We start from the raw sequence: 21,463 nt of genomic DNA, 5'->3' as shown, positions 1-21,463 counted from the left end.
GTGTGTGTGTGTGTGTGTGTGTGTGTGTGTGTGTGTGTGTGTGTTGCCTTCTGGATGCTGGGCTGGCTGGCGTCTGCTCAGGGTGGGCTAGATCCAGTAAACAACACCCTTAACCAGCAGGGATGATGCCAGTGCCAGGGCTGAGGGGTCCCACAGGAGTGGCACAGACAGACAAGGCATGGGCATAGCATCCAGGCAGGAGGAAGTCCTGGTGCATCCACTGTCAGTGAGTGGAGATCTGCCTTTAGGGCCGGACAGCAGCCCAGGCCTGCACATTTCCCCTGATCACCACAAGCTGAGCCTCCAGGCAGAGGAATATAGGCTGTTTGTTTGTCACTTTTGCATGGAGGTACTGTCATTAATGTTACTGGTGTGGTTGGTGCTGTCCAAGTAGGGAGGAGGCAGAGGCAGGCCTGAGAGCTTATGCTTGACTTGGGGACAGAGTCCTTTTAGGAATTCCCAGGGAAGAGGTGAGAGGCGTGCCCTGTATGCAGCACCAATGAAGGAGAGCTGGCCTTTGGGTTGGTAGGGAGGCTGTACCCAGCTGCTATTTGGGTCTAAATGACTGTGGTAGCAGCGGAAGGCAGCCAGAGTCCTGAAAGCCCTTAGGAGAGCCAGGGAAGAGCCAAATGAGCCCATCCACACGAAGGGAAGGGTAACGGGCTGGACGTTTGATCTCTCCCAGGTGGTCAGAAATCAGCTAAGCAAGGAGAGCTGTGTGGACCCATGAAAGGACCATAGAGAGTGGCGGGGTGGGAGGTAAGGGTGGGGGGCGTGTCCTGGAGCTGAGGCCCTTCCTGGAGATTTACACTCATGGGAGGAGGGTAGATATAGTTCAAGGGTGAGGGTGTGCGCCCTCCTGGCCCCCCAGTGACCTTGGGGAGGCCTGTCTCCTCCCTGGGTCTTGGCATCCTCATGAGCCTGGTATATGACCCCTCCAGACTCCAGAGTTACACCCCCTACCCCCCACCCTGCCCCACCCCTACCCTTAACCCCAGCTAGAACAGATTGCATGGTCAGTGCCCTCTCTGCCACTTAGGCTTCTCGGGCTAGGCCCTTCCCTAAGGCAAATGGTTAACCAAGGGCAGTTTCCACTGGGATTTCTTCCTTTCCTGAGGTCTGATTCCAAGGCCAGGGCCCAGACCAGGCTGAGGTCAGTCTATAGCACCCCTGGAAAAAGCCCAGCTGCAGTTAGGCCTCTTGAGGTGGTCTGCATGTGACAGGCCTGTTCTCACTGTGGCCAGCCCAGCAGGCCGATCTGTGCTGTCAGCTTGCATTAGCTCAACAAAGAAATGCTGCCCAGAGTCTGGTCTCAAACTAGAGAGTGCGGCTCATGCCTTATTATCTGAGCACTTGGAGAGCAGGTGGGGGTGGGGAGGCGCAGGGGGTTTGCTACTAGCAGAGTCTACATAGTGGGTAGCTAGTACTGCATAGCAAAACATAAAACAAAACACCCAGTCTGTTACAACCACAAGTCTGGAAAAAAAAAACCAACAAAGACTTTTATTTATCACATTGTTGCAAACATAGAAAGGACTAGAAACTCTCATTACACCTTGTCACTCAAGCTTTTATGGAGTTCTGACCCCAAGGGACTGTTAACCACTTGGCCAGAGCACCCCAGCCTCGGCCTCCCTCCTGTGGCCCCATCTTTCCCACCTGTCCCATGGGAGGCTACCTGGGATGTACCCATGCGGTCTTCCAGCCCTAGTGGACATCAGGCTCCATATCAGCTGAGAGGTCTGGTGGACAGGAATGGACAGGCCATGGCATGTGAAGGCAGCAGGGCTCAGCCCTGGGATGGGCTAAACCCTTGTTGGGAGTGTTGGGTTAAAAACTACATGCTGTAGGGTGGAGCAGGGTTGACTTAGCCTGGACACAGCGTGGGCAGAAATAGGGACACTGCTGTCTTATCTCTGCTCCTTGGAAGCAGTTGTGGCTTTAGGGACCCTGGAAAGCTCAGAGCCGTTTTCACAGCCTTGCAGGCTGCCTTGTCCACTAGACGGGAGTGGCCGAGGCTCTAAAGACTTGAATTAACATTCTGGCCCTGACTTTCAGGGAGTGGTTTTAGCTCTTAGGCCCCAAAATGATTCCTCCATGAAGTGGAGAGAAAGACCCCAGCTGGTGCTTTTGTGAGTTCACGTAGTAGAAACTGTCACAGCTAGGTGTTGGGCAACAGGAGTCACAGTTGCTGGCTGGGGCTCCTGCACACAGCTGTCTCTTTTCTGAGACACTGCTTCTCATCAGTGGCTGACTAGCCTGTCAGGGTGGAACTTGGGAGCTGGGCTTTTGCCAGCCATTCAGGTGTATTTTGAGCTCAGCTCCTACCCTCTGCCAACCCCAGGGTCCGGCTTGGCTCGGCGGCCCTGCAGCCTCACACATTGGTCTCTAGCTCACTGATCTCGATGGTGCAGTGATCTAGGCTGGCAGTGGCCGGCTCCTCATCCTGCTCCGCCTGGACTGGGATGTGGTGGGGGCACATGGGGCCGAGGGTTAGCTCCGAGGCCTCAGCCACGCTCTTCACACAGCCGTTCTGCTGGGCGGCCACGATCTCCTGCAGCGTCACTGGCTTGGTCTCACAGGGCAGCAGTTTCTGGAGAGGAAAGTGGGCCTTGTTAGCACTAGGAGGGACAGAGGGTAGGCACCACTGAGCAGCCTCAGGGGCTGCAGCCACTGCAAGAGATTTTCCTATAAACACAGCTGGTAGTCTTTGGCAGGTTGCAGGCCTCTCCAGGCACCAGTTTGCAAGCTGCCTTGCCTCCTGCGCCCTGCCTCCTATCTTGGTAAATGAAGGACTAGCCCCAGCGTCCAGCTGGAGAAACAGTAGCTCCCCTGCCTGAACCTCAGATCTTTCTAGTGAAGAGGATACAGCCAACCACACACACACAGCCAACCCCGAATACCAGACAACCCCTGGCTGCCCCTCAAACATCCTGTGAGGGACTGGGTTTCTTAGAGGGAAGATGTGCTGTTTTCTCCCACCACTCACTGGCTAGATCTGGGCACCCTGGCAGGTCCTCCATGAATAGGTGTTAGAAAAGTTAGTTCCCTGCTAGGATGGGGAGCCCAAAGCTGTGAAGGATGGGGCTGAAGGCTTCCCAGTGGGTGGGTGGGACATCTGGATCTGTGCAACCCCACCTGACTCCATCTTGTAGACCATCAGGTCTCAACCTTCCTAACGCAGTGACCCTTTCATACCATTCCTCATGTTGTGGTTGACCCTCCCCCCACCACCAATCATAAAGTTTTTGTTATTTCTTAACTATAATTTTGCTACCGTTATGAACTGTAAGCCCTGTGAAAGGGTCGTTCAACCCCAAAGGGGTAGCAACCCACAGATTGTGAGCCACTTTCATAGAGGTTTCCTGGAGAGACACTACTCTCACCTCAGTACCCATGTCCTGAGCAAAATCCTTCCGGCAGATGTGGGCCATGATCCCCGCCGCCAGTGCATCACCCAGCACGTTAATCATGGTCCGAAAGCGGTCCCTGGCAAGCCAAGGTGGTTAGTGAGACACAGCAGACTCAGTGAGGAGGGGGTAGAGGGCCACACTCAACTGGAAAGCTTGAGGCCCAGGCAGTGCCTATGGGCAGGGATGCACCCACTCCTCCAGGGGTACCGAGGCAGCTGAGGAAGCCCCTTCATGACACAGGCCCAGTGTCTGACTAGAGAGTTCAAGGGGGCTCCTGTCTTCACTCTTTGAACTCTGGGACTCCAGGTCACACAACCGAGCTGCTGCAGATCCCTGGGGCACCCCAGTGTGCGTGCCACACATGGCCATTCTGCAGCTTGCTGCCCTCAGTGACGGGGTGGGGCTGGGTGGGGGACCGGAATGAAGCACTCACAGAGCCCAGTCGACAGCAATGATGAGGTTGATGTCGTCAGTGGGCAAGCCCACAGAGGTGAGCACAATCACCATGGTGACGAGCCCCGCCTGTGGGATGCCAGCCGCCCCAATGCTGGCTGCAGTAGCCGTGATGCTGCAGAGAAAGGAGATCATGGCAGGGATACTTGCCACAGCCCTGGCTCCAAGGAGGAGACCAGAATGCTAGAGCCTTGGGGCCAGCCAAGGGGGTGAGGACCGTCATGAACAGCAAGCACATCAGAGGGTTCTCAGAGAAGCATGTCCCTGCTCATAGTCCTTTGGGCCCACGGGTCCCCATCCTCATGGCAATTCCTATCCCAATGCCCATGCCCATCCCCATGCCGATCCCCATCCCCATCCCCATGCCCATCCCCATCGCCATCCTCATGCCCATCCCCATCCCCATGCCCATGCCCATCCCCAACCCATGCCCATCCCTATGCCCATCCCTAACCCCATCCCCATGCCCATCCCCATCCCCATGCCCATCCCCATCCCCATGCCCATCCCCATCCCCATGCCCATCCCCATGCCCATCCCCATCCCCATCCCCATCCCCATCCCCATCCCCATGCCCATCCCCATCCCCATCCCCATCCCCATCCCCATCCCCATGCCCATCCCCATCCCCATCCCCATCCCCATCCCCATGCCCATCCCCATCCCCATCCCCATCCCCATCCCCATCCCCATCCCCATCCCCATCCCCATCCCCATCCCCATCCCCATCCCCATCCCCATCCCCATCCCCATCCCCATCCCCATGCCCATCCCCATCCCCATGCCCATCCCCATCCCCATGCCCATCCCCATCCCCATCCCCATCCATCCCCATCCCCATCCCCATCCCCATCCCCATGCCCATCCCATCCCCATGCCCATCCCCATCCCCATGCCCATCCCCATCCCCATGCCCATCCCCATCCCCATGCCCATCCCCATCCCCATCCCCATCCCCATCCCCATCCCCATCCCCATCCCCATGCCCATCCCCATCCCATCCCCATCCCCATCCCCATGCCCATCCCCATGCCCATCCCCATCCCCATCCCCATGCCCATCCCCATCCCCATCCCCATCCCCATCCCCATCCCCATGCCCATCCCCATCCCCATCCCCATGCCCATCCCCATGCCCATCCCCATCCCCATCCCCATCCCCATGCCCATCCCCATGCCCATCCCCATGCCCATCCCCATGCCCATCCCCATGCCCCATCCCCATCCCCATCCCCATCCCCATGCCCATCCCCATCCCCATCCCATGCCCATCCCCATCCCCATGCCCATCCCATCCCCATCCCCATCCCCATCCCCATCCCCATCCCCATCCCCATGCCCATCCCCATGCCCATCCCCATCCCCATGCCCATCCCCATCCCCATGCCCATCCCCATCCCCATCCCCATCCCCATGCCCATCCCCATCCCCATCCCCATCCCCATCCCCATCCCATCCCCATGCCCATCCCCATCCCCATCCCCATCCCCATCCCCATGCCCATCCCCATCCCCATCCCCATCCCCATCCCCATCCCCATCCCCATGCCCATCCCCATGCCCATCCCCATCCCCATCCCCATCCCCATCCCCATGCCCATCCCCATCCCCATCCCCATCCCCATCCCCATCCCCATCCCCATGCCCATCCCCATCCCCATCCCCATCCCCATGCCCATCCCCATCCCCATCCCATCCCCATCCCCATGCCCATCCCCATCCCCATCCCATCCCCATCCCCATACCCATCCCCATCCCCATCCCCATCCCCATCCCCATCCCCATCCCCATCCCCATGCCCATCCCCATCCCCATCCCCATCCCCATGCCCATCCTCATCCCATCCCCATCCCCATGCCCATCCCCATGCCCATCCCCATGCCCATCCCCATCCCCATCCCCATCCCATCCCCATGCCCATCCTCATCCCCATCCCCATGCCCATCCCCATGCCCATCCCCATGCCCATCCCCATCCCCATCCCCATCCCCATGCCCATCCTCATCCCCATCCCCATCCCCATCCCCATGCCCATCCCCATGCCCATCCCCATGCCCATCCCCATCCCCATCCCCATCCCCATGCCCATCCCCATCCCCATCCCCATCCCCATCCCCATGCCCATCCTCATCCCCATCCCCATCCCCATCCCCATGCCCATCCCCATGCCCATCCCCATGCCCATCCCCATCCCCATCCCCATCCCCATGCCCATCCCCATGCCCTTCCCATCCCCATCCCCATCCCCATGCCCATCCCCATCCTCATCCCCATCCCCATGCCCATCCCCATCCCCATCCCCATGCCCATCCCCATCCCCATCCCCATCCCCATCCCCATGCCCATCCCATCCCATCCCCATCCCCATCCCCATGCCCATCCCCATCCCCATCCCCATCCCCATCCCCATGCCCATCCCCATCCCCATCCCCATCCCCATCCCCATCCCCATCCCCATCCCCATGCCCATCCCCATCCCCATCCCCATCCCCATCCCCATCCCCATCCCCATCCCCATCCCCATGCCCATGCCCATCCCCATCCCCATGCCCATCCCCATCCCCATCCCCATCCCCATCCCCATGCCCATCCCCATCCCCATCCCCATCCCCATCCCCATCCCCATGCCCATCCCCATCCCCATCCCCATCCCCATCCCCATCCCCATGCCCATCCCCATCCCCATCCCCATGCCCATCCCCATCCCCATCCCCATGCCCATCCCCATCCCCATCCCCATCCCCATCCCCATGCCCATCCCCATCCCCATCCCCATGCCCATGCCCATCCCCATCCCCATCCCCATGCCCATGCCCATCCCCATCCCCATCCCCATCCCCATCCCCATGCCCATGCCCATCCCCATCCCATGCCCATCCCCATCCCCATCCCCATCCCCATCCCCATGCCCATCCCCATCCCCATCCCCATGCCCATGCCCATCCCCATCCCCATCCCCATGCCCATGCCCATCCCCATCCCCATCCCCATCCCCATCCCCATGCCCATGCCCATCCCCATCCCCATGCCCATCCCCATCCCCATCCCCATCCCCATCCCCATGCCCATCCCCATCCCCATCCCCATCCCCATGCCCATCCCCATCCCCATCCCCATCCCCATCCCCATCCCCATCCCCATGCCCATCCCCATCCCCATCCCCATCCCCATCCCCATCCCCATGCCCATCCCCATCCCCATCCCCATCCCATCCCCATCCCCATGCCCATCCCCATCCCCATCCCCATGCCCATCCCCATCCCCATCCCCATCCCCATCCCCATCCCCATCCCCATCCCCATCCCCATCCCCATCCCCATCCCCATCCCCATCCCCATGCCCATCCCCATCCCCATCCCCATGCCCATCCCCATCCCCATCCCCATCCCCATCCCCATGCCCATCCCCATCCCCATCCCCATCCCCATCCCCATGCCCATCCCCATCCCCATCCCCATCCCCATCCCCATCCCCATCCCCATCCCCATCCCCATGCCCATCCTCATCCCATCCCCATCCCCATCCCCATCCCCATCCCCATCCCCATGCCCATCCTCATCCCCATCCCCATCCCCATCCCCATCCCCATCCCCATCCCCATCCCCATCCCCATGCCCATCCCCATCCCCATCCCCATCCCCATCCCCATCCCCATCCCCATCCCCATCCCCATCCCCATCCCCATCCCCATGCCCATCCCATCCCCATGCCCATGCCCATCCCCATCCCCATCCCCATGCCCATGCCCATCCCCATCCCCATCCCCATCCCCATCCCCATGCCCATGCCCATCCCCATCCCCATGCCCATCCCCATCCCCATCCCCATCCCCATCCCCATCCCATCCCCATCCCCATCCCCATTCCCATCCCCATCCCCATCCCCATCCCCATCCCCATGCCCATGCCCATCCCCATCCCCATCCCATCTCCATCCCCATCCCCATCCCCATCCCCATCCCCATCCCCATGCCCATCCCCATCCCCATCCCCATGCCCATCCCCATCCCCATCCCCATCCCCATGCCCATCCCCATCCCCATCCCCATGCCCATCCCCATGCCCATCCCCATCCCCATCCCATGCCCATCCCCATGCCCATCCCCATCCCCCATCCCAATCCCCATCCCCATGCCCATCCCCATCCCCATCCCCATGCCCATCCCCATGCCCATCCCCATCCCCATCCCCATCCCCATCCCCATGCCCATCCCCATCCCCATCCCCATCCCCATCCCCATGCCCATCCCCATCCCCATCCCCATGCCCATCCCCATCCCCATCCCCATCCCCATCCCCATCCCCATCCCCATGCCCATCCCCATCCCCTCCCCATGCCCATCCCCATGCCCATCCCCATCCCCATCCCCATGCCCATCCCCATGCCCATCCCCATCTCCATCCCCATCCCCATCCCCATCCCCATCCCCATCCCCATCCCCATGCCCATCCCCATCCCCATCCCCATCTCCATCCCCATCCCCATCCCCATCCCCATCCCCATGCCCATCCCCATCCCATGCCCATCCCCATCCCCATCCCCATGCCCATCCCCATCCCCATCCCCATCCCCATCCCCATGCCCATCCCCATCCCCATCCCCATCTCCATCCCCATCCCCATCCCCATCCCCATCCCCATGCCCATCCCCATCCCCATCCCCATGCCCATCCCCATGCCCATCCCCATCCCCATCCCCATGCCCATCCCCATCCCCATCCCCATCCCCATCCCCATCCCCATCCCCATCCCCATCCCCATCCCCATGCCCATCCCCATCCCCATCCCCATCCCCATCCCCATCCCCATCCCCATCCCCATGCCCCATCCCATCCCCATCCCCATCCCCATCCCCATCCCCATCCCCATCCCATCCCCATCCCCATGCCCATCCCCATCCCCATCCCCATCCCCATCCCCATCCCCATCCCCATCCCCATCCCCATCCCCATCCCCATCCCCATCCCCATCCCCATGCCCATCCCCATCCCCATCCCCATCCCCATCCCATCCCCATCCCCACCCCCATCCCCATGCCCATCCCCATCCCCATCCCCATCCCCATGCCCATCCCCATCCCCATCCCCATGCCCATCCCCATCCCCATCCCCATGCCCATCCCCATCCCCATCCCCATCCCCATGCCCATCCCCATCCCCATCCCCATGCCCATCCCCATCCCCATCCCCATGCCCATGCCCATCCCCATCCCCATCCCCATCCCCATGCCCATCCCCATCCCCATGCCCATCCCCATGCCCATCCCCATCCCCATCCCCATCCCCATCCCCATGCCCATCCCCATCCCCATCCCCATGCCCATCCCCATCCCCATCCCCATGCCCATCCCCATCCCCATCCCCATGCCCATCCCCATCCCCATGCCCATCCCCATCCCCATCCCCATGCCCATCCCCATCCCCATCCCCATGCCCATGCCCATCCCCATCCCCATCCCCATGCCCATCCCCATCCCCATCCCCATGCCCATGCCCATCCCCATCCCCATCCCCATCCCCATCCCCATGCCCATCCCCATCCCCATCCCCATGCCCATCCCCATCCCCATCCCCATCCCCATCCCCATCCCCATGCCCATCCCCATCCCCATCCCATGCCCATCCCCATCCCCATCCCCATCCCCATCCCCATGCCCATCCCCATCCCCATCCCCATGCCCATCCCCATCCCCATCCCCATCCCATCCCCATCCCCATCCCCATCCCCATCCCCATCCCCATGCCCATCCCCATCCCCATCCCCATGCCCATGCCCATCCCCATCCCCATCCCCATGCCCATCCCCATCCCCATCCCCATGCCCATGCCCATCCCCATCCCCATCCCCATCCCCATCCCCATCCCCATCCCCATCCCCATCCCCATCCCCATCCCCATGCCCATCCCCATCCCCATCCCCATGCCCATGCCCATCCCCATCCCCATCCCCATGCCCATCCCCATCCCCATCCCCATCCCATCCCCATCCCCATCCCCATGCCCATCCCCATCCCCATCCCCATGCCCATGCCCATCCCCATCCCCATCCCCATGCCCATCCCCATCCCCATCCCCATGCCCATGCCCATCCCCATCCCCATCCCCATCCCCATCCCCATGCCCATCCCCATCCCCATCCCCATGCCCATCCCCATCCCCATCCCCATCCCCATCCCCATCCCCATCCCCATGCCCATCCCCATCCCCATCCCCATCCCCATCCCCATCCCCATCCCCATCCCCATCCCCATGCCCATCCCCATCCCCATCCCCATCCCCATCCCCATCCCCATCCCCATCCCCATGCCCATCCCCATCCCCATCCCCATGCCCATCCCCATCCCCATCCCCATCCCCATCCCCATCCCCATCCCCATCCCCATCCCCATCCCCATCCCCATCCCCATCCCCATGCCCATCCCCATCCCCATCCCCATGCCCATCCCCATCCCCATCCCCATGCCCATCCCCATCCCCATCCCCATGCCCATCCCCATCCCCATGCCCATCCCCATCCCCATCCCCATGCCCATCCCCATCCCCATCCCCATCCCCATGCCCATCCCCATCCCCATCCCCATGCCCATCCCCATCCCCATGCCCATCCCCATCCCCATCCCCATGCCCATCCCCATCCCCATCCCCATCCCCATGCCCATCCCCATGCCCATCCCCATGCCCATCCCCATCCCCATCCCCATCCCCATGCCCATCCCCATCCCCATCCCCATCCCCATGCCCATCCCCATGCCCATCCCCATGCCCATCCCCATCCCCATCCCCATCCCCATCCCCATGCCCATCCCCATCCCCATCCCCATCCCCATGCCCATCCCCATGCCCATCCCCATCCCCATCCCCATCCCCATGCCCATCCCCATGCCCATCCCCATGCCCATCCCCATCCCCATCCCCATCCCCATCCCCATGCCCATCCCCATCCCCATCCCCATCCCCATGCCCATCCCCATCCCCATCCCCATCCTTGAAGGAAATAGAAGAAGCTGGAGAACTGTGCTTGGTGGGACAGAGACACTCAGAGTCTCTGGTGGTCTACCAGCACAGCTCACCCTAGCCTCACTGTCCCTGTGTACTAGCACTGGCCTACAAGGCGGCCATCTTAGACTTTGCCCCATTGCGGCAGCCTGCACTTGATAGCAGCTTCCCTAGTCTTTAGGCCTGGCCCTCACCTCTGCTCACCCTGATCTCAGAGTGCAGACTTATCCTAGTCCCAGCCTCCTCTGCCTCTGGCTGGCCCCTACCCATGTCCTTGCTGACCCTGGGGGGCCCTTTGGATACTGTGGCATTAGGACACACCTGATGGTGATGATCTGGCCAAAATCCAGCTCGTAGTTGTTGACCTGGGCAATAAAGATGGCCGCCACGGCTTCGTAGAGCGCGGTGCCGTCCATGTTGATGGTGGCGCCCACAGGCAGCACAAAGCGAGCGATGCGTCTGTCAATGTGGTTGTTCTCCAGCAGGCACTTGAAGGTGATGGGCAGTGTGGCTGAGCTATGGGCAGAGGGCCAGGTGTCTGCCCACCACCCTCCTCCAGGATGGTCTGGGCCCCTGAAGTGAGCCACCACACAAGGGCCAGCTCACTGATGCCCTGACAGAAATGTGTGGCACATGTGGGTCATCTTGGGCTGGTAGGAATGACCCTGGGAAGGGCACCACTTGTGTATTAGGCACTGGGTTGTCCTTTTCCCAGGGAGGACTGCTACAGCGACACAACGCTGCACTGTGTGAGGAGAGTGTCTGCAGTGGCGACCTGCAGAGACTGTGCCAGAGTGTCCAGCCTCCCACAGGACCTCACGAAGCCCTGTAGCCTGGGCACCTCGGTTTCTGCTCCACACACAACTCCCAGGTCACAGGGTGATTGCAAGATCAAGCCGTGTGGCACTCAGAGAGGCACTGGATGCTCGGTCTCTGGGGAGGAGATTCTGTGGTAGGGGTGGGGTGCCTCTGACAGGGGTGAAGCACGGCCCAGGGGAGACTGAGGCCCAGGCAAGAAGGGCAAGGGCTGGAGGGAGCACTAGGCCTTTGGCCCCAAGAGATGGGCTCGGGTCCCCACACTTGCTCTCAGGGCAAGATGACCATACGTAACCACTGTCCCCTTCTTCCTCCTCTAACTACCCCAGGAGCTGTGTCCTCAGCTAGGGTGGGTGGTCCCCGAGGCTGGGCACGGGTCCCCTGGTTTCTACTGACTTTCTCTCCCCAGTGCGTTATCCCAGCCTCTGAGGCAATCCTGTGTAGGTTTACACCATTCCATTCTAGGTAAGGGGACCCCGAGGACTGGGAAGGTTAAGTGACAGGCAGCCACCACACTGGCACGCATAACAGAACCAAGCGCCCAGCCTTGGCTGTCCAGAAATGCTGTCAAGGTTGAAACAGGTTGTCCAGCCTTGGCATTCCACCTGGTGTAGACAGACAGAGCCCCCGTGGTGTCACGGGACCTGCCCTGCCCAGGAACTCGTGGGTCTGTGGAAGCAATTCAGCCTCCGTGCCCGTGGAGTGGGGACAGGACCTCCAAGAAGACCGAGAAAGCTTTAGGACCGCGGGCAAAAGCAAGTCCTCACGAATGACTACGGCAGGCAGAGCCTTGAGCATCAGCACCCCGCATATGGTCATATCACCGTGGCGCTGTCGCCACCCCTGGAATTGGTCTGAGGAGCCACATTAGCCCTTTCTGTGGTTCTGTGGCTGTAGGTGACTGATAGCTGGACAGATGGAGCTCTACTCGGCCCACCCCAGCCCACCCAGGTGAATGATGGCTGGACAGACAGAGCTCTGCTCGGCCTACCCCGGCCCACCCAGCTCTTCATCTGGGGCTACCTGGAGGAGGTGGCCAGTGCAATGAGCAGCGCCTGAAGGACTCCGCGAATGAAGACGATGGGGTTCTTCCTGGTGATGAGGAAGTAGAGCAGGGGCAGGATGAGGAGGCCGTGGACCACCAGCCCGCACACCACGGTCACGGCGTAGAAGCCCAGCTTTTTCCCCACCGCCTTGGGGTCGTCCATCTCCAGGATCTTGCCAGCGATCAGGAACACAATGCCAAAGGGGAAGTACCTGGGGGTGGCAGAGCGGCCTCAGGTTCAGTTCAAGGTTCCCGTCGCACCTGGCACTTTGTCACCGTGTGATCTCAAGCCCCTCGTCGCGCATAAGGACGGAGCGAGATGGTAGCTGAGTTCCTTGGGCGAGAGCCGTGGCGTCACTAGTTCCCCTCACTTGTCACAGCTCTAGACAGCCTGGCACGTCTTCGCTACCTCCATCCATGCCTCTGGGGACTTCAGGGAACCTCATTTTAGCTCAGCAAGGCCACACCTCCTAGGTGACGGTGCGCCATCCTCTACGCGGCCCTCTGACTAGAAAGCACCTAAGGTCCGAACTCTGAGCCAGGAATGGTTACTGATTCTCACTTCCACTGTGGGCTTCCTCCAAGAGCTGAGCTAAGTGGGCTCCTCAACATGGGGAAACTGAGGCCAAGACAGCAGAAGGCGAGGCTCGATTTGGCTGGGGACCCCGCACATCCAGCTAGCCCTGGTACCCTAGGCCCAGGCTGCCTGCCTGTGCAATTTGTTGAGCCCCTTAGAGGGCACTGAGAATGGGTCAGTGATGTGTCCCTCCCTGGAGGAGACTTACCATCCCGCCACGGCCACGATCTTCATGACAGACTCATTAAGGCACTGACAGAAGCTGACCAGCGGGGTTCCGCTGTCACCCATGCGGCCCAGCATGATGCCTGCGGGGTCACACAGAGAGTCACAGGGGCAGCACTGGGCCATCAGGTAGGCATGCCGACGGCAAAGCGGGGGACAGATGGGCGCGCAATGCAGAACTCAACCCTTGCTGATACCCTCAGGTCTCCTAGACTTTATCGGGGCTCTCATCCCTAGTTTATTCTCCACACAGCAGGAGACCATTCATCCCTTTGAGAGGAAATGTTCCTGAACGCATCCCAGCAGCAGTCCACTTTGACAGTAACCACGTCCCTAGCTTCAGCTGCACTTACCTGACTCCACTACACTGCCTTGCTCTGTCCTTCCTCCCTGGGCCCTGACCTCATGGGCCTTAGGATTCTAGATAGCAGGCGCTCTGCTGCCTCAGTATACCTGGACGTCTGGCTGTCAGTTCTCTTGGCAAGAAGACATGGGGAGATTGTTCCTTAGGGTCAGCCTTGTGACAGGGAGCACCACTGTGCCATTCTTGAGAGGGTGGCTGTGTGGCTACTCTTATCCTGGGGAGAGCTACACTCTGACACTATACCCCAAAAGCTCTGCATGATACTTGGCAGCTCAGTGGCTTGCTCAGCAAGGGAGAGAGTGGGCATTGAACCTTGCTTGGCCTGTGGGACTCCAGAGAAGACCTTTGTCACCACAACCCACACAGAAGTCGCCGTGTGGTATTGGGGTGAAGGGCCTACCTGTGTAAGCAGAAGCCAGGCCTGGAGGTGACACTGAGCCAGGCCTGCCCATCTGGCCTGTGGCGTCCTGGCAAATAGAGAGCCAGCTTACGCCTTCCAGCTCTGTCAGTCTTCTGGATATTCCTGCCCCTCCTCACCTTCACTTGGAAGTCACCAGGACGAGACAGGCTAATAAGATCTATGTACATAGGACACTGGTATGACAACGAGGCACTCCATAGGTCAGGGGACCTGAGCGCCGGTCATGTCCCCATACCAGGAAAACACAGGAAAGGACCCTGAGGTGAAAGAAGAGCCTTGATTAGAGCAACTGTGTAATGACACGGATATGCACAGATGAGGACGCGCTCGGGTGCACACAGGCGTGGGCTCACTGAGCTGGTGCACACAGGCGTGGGCACACTGAGCTGGCACACACAGGCATGGGCACACTGAGGTGATGCACTCAGGTGTGGGCGCACTGAGGTGGCACACATAGGCGTGGGCGCTCTGAGGTGATGCACACAGGCGTGGGCACACTGAGGTGATGCACTCAGGTGTGGGCGCACTGAGGTGGCACACATAGGCGTGGGCGCTCTGAGGTGATGCACACAGGCGTGGGCTCACTGAGGTGATGCACACAGGTGTGGGCTCACTGAGGTGATGCACACAGGTGTGGGCTCACTGAGGTGGCACACACAGGCATGGGCTCACTGAGGTGATGCACACAGGCGTGGGCACACTGAGGTGATGCACACAGGTGTGGGCACACTGAGCTGGCACACACAGGCATGGGCACACTGAGCTGGCACACACAGGCATGGGCACACTGAGCTGGCACACACAGGCATGGGCACACTGAGCTGGCACACACAGGCATGGGCGCACTGAGGTGATGCACTCAGGTGTGGGCTCACTGAGCTGGCACACACAGGCATGGGCACACTGAGCTGGCACACACAGGCATGGGCACACTGAGCTGGCACACACAGGCATGAGCACACTGAGGTGATGCACTCAGGTGTGGGTACACTGAGGTGATACGCACAGGCATGAGTGCACTAATCACAAATGCACAGACAGTTGCACTGCCCAGTCAACACTGAGAATCTAACATTTCTTTCACTCTGCCACCAGGTAGCCTTTATTTGTTGCATCCCTCAGAGAGGCTGCGGTTGAGGAGAAGGAGGCCCAGCGGCCAGGTTGTCAGGTCCACATATAGGGTAGCCAGCGTCACACTCAGGTGTTAGCTCTCTGCGTGTCTGATATTTTGGCCGTGAGCATTAGAGCTTTGCTAGCCATCGCTGCCTACACGCTCAGTCATCAAGCACATGTCTCCGTAACAGGTTTCTCTGAGCCCTGCCCTTGCTAGCCACCATGGAGGGCTCAGGCAAAGCCAGGCAAGTGATGCTGAGCCACCTAACTAAGGTCCATGCAACTCCACGCAGACAGAGATGGACACAACAGGGTCATATGTTCACTGTGGAGCCACCCCAAGCAGAGAAGCCACGGCCTAGCCTCCTGACTGAGTCTGGGGACAAGAAGACCTTGATGAGAATGACATGCTTGTGGGGAGGCCACAGGCCTCAGTGGCCTCAGGGAGGAAGGACAGAAGCAGTGGGCCACACCCCTGAGTCCTGCAGCTTCTAAAGCCCCATTTGGCTTCTGAGTGCAGCAGCCTACAGAATGGGGCCAGCTTCTTGACCCCGAGGACACACCAGGAGGGACAAGAACCCAAACACAACCTCTAGGCAGCCATTGCAGGAGCCTGATGGCTCCAGGGTGGTGGTGACAGCAGAGAGGAAGGAAGCAGGCAGGCAGGAACTGGGCAGGGTCATGTGGCTGAGGCCAGCTAGAAGGTGGCCCGGATGTCTCGTGTGCACAGCAGGACACAGAGCATGCTGCGTGGGAACAAAATGCTGTGGGACAGCCAGGGAAGCGGGAGTCAGCCACACCAGGGCTGGAGCTTCCCCAAGAGAGAAAGGGGTCCTCTGCGTGGCAGTGGTGGTGGTGGCGGCGGCGGCGGTGGCGGTGGTATCAGGCAGCATTTCCAGCAGACAACTGTGGAATCTGAAGCTATGCAGTTTAGGAGCCTCTTTAAGAGCAAGAATATAGGCTGAGTTAGCTTATGCTTGGCAAGTTTGCACTTGGCAAAGGGAGACAGGAGGGTCAGGAACGCAAAGCCATCCTCAGTGAGGTTGAGGCCAGCCCAGTCGCACGAGGCATTGCCTCACAACATACGAACAAACAAACAAACAAAACCTGTTTTCTTGGTCTACATGTATCAAATTCTCAGAGGTAAAGTTTCAAAACAAAACACAAGCAAAAGCCGGGCATGGTGGCACACGCCTTTAATCCCAGCACTCGGGAGGCAGAGGCAGGCAATCACTGTGAGTTCGAGGCCAGCCTGGTTTACAAAGTGAGCCCAGGACAGCCAAGGCTACACAGAGAAACCCTGTCTCGAACAACCAAAACAAACAAACACACAAACACACAAGCAAACCCAGGAATATAAAACTACCCGCCCCAACAACAACAACAACAACAACAGCAAAGGCACATGGCTTTGGAGGTTCACATACAAATAAGCCCAAGTCAAACCCTTAGTGGCTTATGGCAAATTGCTGTGGTTGGAGGGACTTTGGAGACTCAGAAAAGACTTGCAAAGGGAAAGATGTGCTCAGGGAGGGCCTTTGTGAGCCCAAAGAAATAACACAAACAGTTCTGGAGAGAGAGGCAGATGGGGAAAAGCCTAGAAGGTGGGATGGAAGTCTTAACAGACAGCGGCTAGTCTTCCCCAGTCTCAAGACTTCAGTAAAAGGTCCAAGGAGGGGGGGGGGGTTGGGGGCAGGGTGGGGAGGTGGGGGGATGGGTGGGGGGGGAGTGAGGGCTGGAGAAAGGGAGGAGGGCAGCCCCAGGGGCAGGAATTCTAAGGCTAAGCAAGGCCTGGAGCCACTTAGGTAGAGCAGGAAAGAGGGAGCTGGAAGATTGGGAGCGGCACTGCTGGGGCACTGACGACACTCACCCATGGTGGCTGAGAAGATGACAATGCCCAGCACATTCATGCCGTCACTGGTGCCAGGCTCTGACTTGTAGACAATCTCAGGCGGCGGTGTCAGGTCCAGCGCAAAGTTCTGCACATGCGACCCGTTGTCTTCGTGGACCCCGTAGATGAGGATCCGCCGAGGAGGGGCCTCCTCTGAAGCCCCCCGGGGAGACTTGATAACTGGGGTGGTCTTGGTGCGGTACTGTTGGGGGAGCATGCCAACCACAGGGGAATCAGGAGCATGCCGTTACAGGAGACATCTTGAAGGCACATTTGTATGCACTGGTATTGTGTGGATGTCAAAACGGGCCGTTGGAAAGGCTGGCAAGCCGGGGTGTTACCACAAAGAGAAGGGGGAGTCCAGCTGCACACTGGCTCCAGCTCCCTCCAGCTCTGTCACTGTGATCCGGCTTCTCTCACCCTGCCCCACCTATCTCCCCGTCTGCCAGAAGCTATCTCACCTCTTCCACTAGGCCGGTACCCAGGTACCTGGCAGCCTGAGGGACAGACCCAACCTTCCCAGAGAAAGCTCCTAGGCCCAGGGCCTGGGTGATGAGGTCAGCCACCCAACCTCTTCCTCTGCCCACCAGGCCACTCCTAGATTCCCCTGTCTCATCCCTCAGATTCCAGGAGCCCAAAACAAAGGGGCAGCTGTCCCTTCAAACAGCGCCGTAGAAAGACCGCTAGGGCTTCTCTGGGGAGGAGGAGAACCTATTCAGGAAAGGCATGGACCGAAAAAGTCCCTGGCTTCATGTCCCTCACCTATAAAGGGGGACCACGGCTGTGTTTCCCCTCATTGGATGAAATCGGTGCTTCCCACAGCTTGAGACTGTGCTGCCCCACATTCCCCTCCCCCCCTCCCCACCCCCCCCGCACCCCCCGACATGAGACTGACTGCTACCCTAACATCAACACATACAGAACTGAATCAGACACAAGGCCTTCGGGAAAGATTGTGTTTAACAAGGAGGGGGGTATTTGATTTGGGTCTCAAAAGAGTCATAGTTTGCAGAAAGGAAAATGTTATAAAATAGAGCAACACGCATTCTTTCTGTAGCCTTCACGACTCCTCTACCACGGGCAGATTGCACACTGCCCCGCCTAGCTTTCAGGACCCTGCCCCCTGTGGCTGTGTTCACGGATGAAGATGATTAAGATGCTGAGACTTGCTTCAGCTTCGTAGCTGCTCATCTGGGGATCCCTTTCCAGACTCTCAGCCACCTGCTTTGTGTCTCCAGGCCAACACTTAGCCTTGCCCAGGCAAGGGGTCTAGGAAAACACTGGCTGGGTTGCATCAGGCCACTGGCAGACAGGAGAAGGGGTAGAGAGCTGGAAAGGAGCTGAGGTGTGGGCAAAGCGATTGGGAGCAACCTGCACGACACGGAGAGAGAGAGAGGACAGTGAACACGGCAGGGCCTGGCCTCACCCCTGGATGTTATAACCTGGGGAGGGTGCTCCATGACACGATGAGAGTGGGGCAGGGGAAGCAGGTGCAAGCTGTCTCATGATCCTAACTTCAATTTCAAAATTTGATCCAGAGAAGCAATGCCGTCTGCTTCTACTATTTCTAGACCGTGGGCCTAGAGGTGATTTTAATGTTTTAACTGAGGGCAGGACCTGTATATATTTTTCTATTATTATTATTATTATTATTATTATTATTATTATTATTATTATTATTATTATTATTAGCCTTGTATTTCTCAGGCTGCTCCCACACTTCCTGAGTTCTGGGATTACAAAAAACTATCAAACCTGGTTTATACAGGGCTGGAAATTAAACCCAGGGCTTCGGGCATGCTAGGCAAATATTCTACCAACCAGGCCACATTCCTCGGGGCTGGCTTGGTGTATTTTAATGTTTTCCTAATTTCCAGCAGTGGATGCTATTATTTTTTTTTATATATATAGAGAAGTTGTTTTTAAGCGAGAAAGCGGGTTTAGAAGCTATCCTGGACTGAATCCACCAGCTCTTGTCTTTGTCGGGTGATACAATCTTGAGCAATGATCTACTTCTGAGGCTCAGTTTACCCATCCAGGAAATGGGCTGGTCTTACCTTAGTGTGGACGCCGTAAGGATGCTGGGAGGGCAAGTGTGAACACCAGTATGCTGAGCCAGGTGCTCAGCCAAGACTTCCTTCTGCCCCATGAAGTTTATGAGCAACTGGAACCCAGGGCAAGGGTGTGGCCATGGGACATGCTAAGATATGGATCCTAGCCATGTCCCTTCCCCCCTGGCATCCACTTGTAGAAGGCAGGGAGGCTGCCAGCCCGTCACTTTCCCATGGGGCCCACATAGCCCTGCCTCACTTCCTCTCCTGTCTCTCCTCTCCACAGCCCTGCTCTGCTCACCTGTTTGAATGTGGCTTCTACCAGGTTGGCTGGGAACATGTTCCTGGGAAGAGAAGAGATGCAGCAATTGAGGACTTCAGTGCTAGGAGAGGAGGCCTGTGTGGTGTGGTGTGTGTGTGTGTGTGTGTGTGTGTGGTGTGGTGTGTGTGTGTGTGTGTGTGTGTGTGTGTGTGGTGTGGTGTGTGTGTGTGTGTGTGTGTGTGTGTGGTGTGTGTGTGTGTGTGTGTGTGTGTGTGTGTGTGTGTGTAGTGTCATCAGAACACTCTTGGTAGTGGTAGTGGCCGGGGAAGCCTTCCCTGAACCCCACCCGAGGTGTCTCCTCCTTGCCACTGGTCCCCACTGATACTTAGAACATCCTAACCAAGCGCTGTGCTTTCCCTGTCCCAGGCCTTACCCTCACTGTGCCCCGAGACCAGCATGATGTACCTACTCCCCTGACTGCTTAGCTGCTAGTCAAACTAACACATTTCCCCTAGCCAGGTATGTCTGGCTCCTAGGCAGACCTGTGGCCTTTGAGTGTGGGTCCCCTTGGCAATGTTTAATCTTCCCATATAATAGCCTCCTAAAGCAAGTCTCCATTTTCCTTGTCTATCCTTTTGTTTGTGTGGTACTTAAGACACTATATAGACAAGTATATAGTCCACTATATAGATGACTATATAGTCTCACTATATAGACCAGGCCTGGACTCAAACTCATAGAGACTAACCTGTCTCTGCTTCCCAAGTGCTGGACCTAAAGATATGTGCCAACACACCTGGCGTCCCTACATGTCTGATATCCAGTGTGTGTGTGTGTGTGTGTGTGTGTGTGTGTGTGTGTGTGTGTGTACTCAGGATCAGACATACAAGTGAGCCATTATAGCCGTCCCTTCAGGGTGGCCTTAGGACCACCCCTAGAGCCCCCAGTTAGAGGATGCAGTATTAGGAAACATTAAGATGACACAGAATGTGCATAACCCATGCACGTCCTGCCTGTCAATCATCTCTGGACACTAGTCGGTGCCTGGATCCCAGGAGTGAGATGGAAGGAGCTGCTGCACAGCATGGATAAAATAATGACAAGAAAACCAGCGCATTTCATGCACAAGCAGTGTTTCCCTTTCACGTTTTGGCCTGCAGTTGGTTGGCTTCATGGATATAAAACTTACACCAGTGGAGGGCTGATCGTGTCTTATTTGTATTTATTTTAAGGCTGAAGGTGGAGGGGCTTTTGCCCTGCCAGATGTAAAAAAACATACGAGGCAAGTATAATTGTTGTCAACACAACGTACTGTCTGTACGGCTGTATAGCATATGTAGCTATCAATATGGCGGCCCGCACCACAGAGCCCGGAGCCCAGAGCAGAACCTTCAATGACTAAGCATTTCATTTTTGTTGTCACTTTGGCATTATTGTTATTGCTGTTGTGGTGGTGGTTATTGTTGTGCGGGTGAGTGTCATGGCGTGTGTGTGGGGGTCAGGGGACAACTGTTAGGAGTCAGTTCTTTTTGCCTTTGTGTGGGTTCTAGGGATGAAACTTGGGTTGTCAGGCTTGTGTGGAAAGCGCCTTTACCTGATGAGCTATCTTGCCAGCTTATTTATCTATCTGTCTGTCTTTCCTTCTATCATTCATCTATCTGTCTATCTATCTATCTATCCACAGACAGAGTCTCACCACATAGCATAGGCTGCCCTCAACCCCACCGTCCTTCCAAGTGCTCAGATTACAACGCTTGCTGTTGTGCCTGGCCCAAGTACTTCATCTGTGGGAAAGCTGCTTCACGAGCCAGTGAGGAATTAGAGGATCCACCATTAGAAC

The 21,463-nt window shown here is 58.4% G+C and overlaps 1 protein-coding gene across 1 annotated transcript in view; it reads right to left on the bottom strand.

The window, feature by feature from the left end:
- Positions 1-96: 96 nt before the first annotated feature.
- Positions 97-21,463, bottom strand: part of SLC1A7 (solute carrier family 1 member 7) — a gene marked incomplete at its 5' end in the record, with an annotated part of 54,752 nt that continues 33,385 nt past the window's right edge. Inside the window, 8 exons of the mRNA XM_084784439.1 lie at positions 97-2,593; positions 3,387-3,489; positions 3,847-3,981; positions 11,180-11,374; positions 12,698-12,931; positions 13,505-13,604; positions 17,290-17,512; positions 19,663-19,705. Of these exons, the coding sequence (XP_084640565.1) occupies positions 2,375-2,593; positions 3,387-3,489; positions 3,847-3,981; positions 11,180-11,374; positions 12,698-12,931; positions 13,505-13,604; positions 17,290-17,512; positions 19,663-19,705 (1,252 nt within the window). The 3' untranslated portion in view covers positions 97-2,374. The remainder of the gene's footprint in view (positions 2,594-3,386; positions 3,490-3,846; positions 3,982-11,179; positions 11,375-12,697; positions 12,932-13,504; positions 13,605-17,289; positions 17,513-19,662; positions 19,706-21,463) is intronic.

This window comes from Acomys minous (assembly GCF_964271855.1).
Source record: "Acomys minous genome assembly, chromosome: 6".
Classification (NCBI taxonomy): Eukaryota; Metazoa; Chordata; class Mammalia; order Rodentia; family Muridae; genus Acomys; species Acomys minous.
Note: the sequence above shows the minus strand (reverse complement) of the source record. Positions and strands in the feature narration are given on the sequence as shown.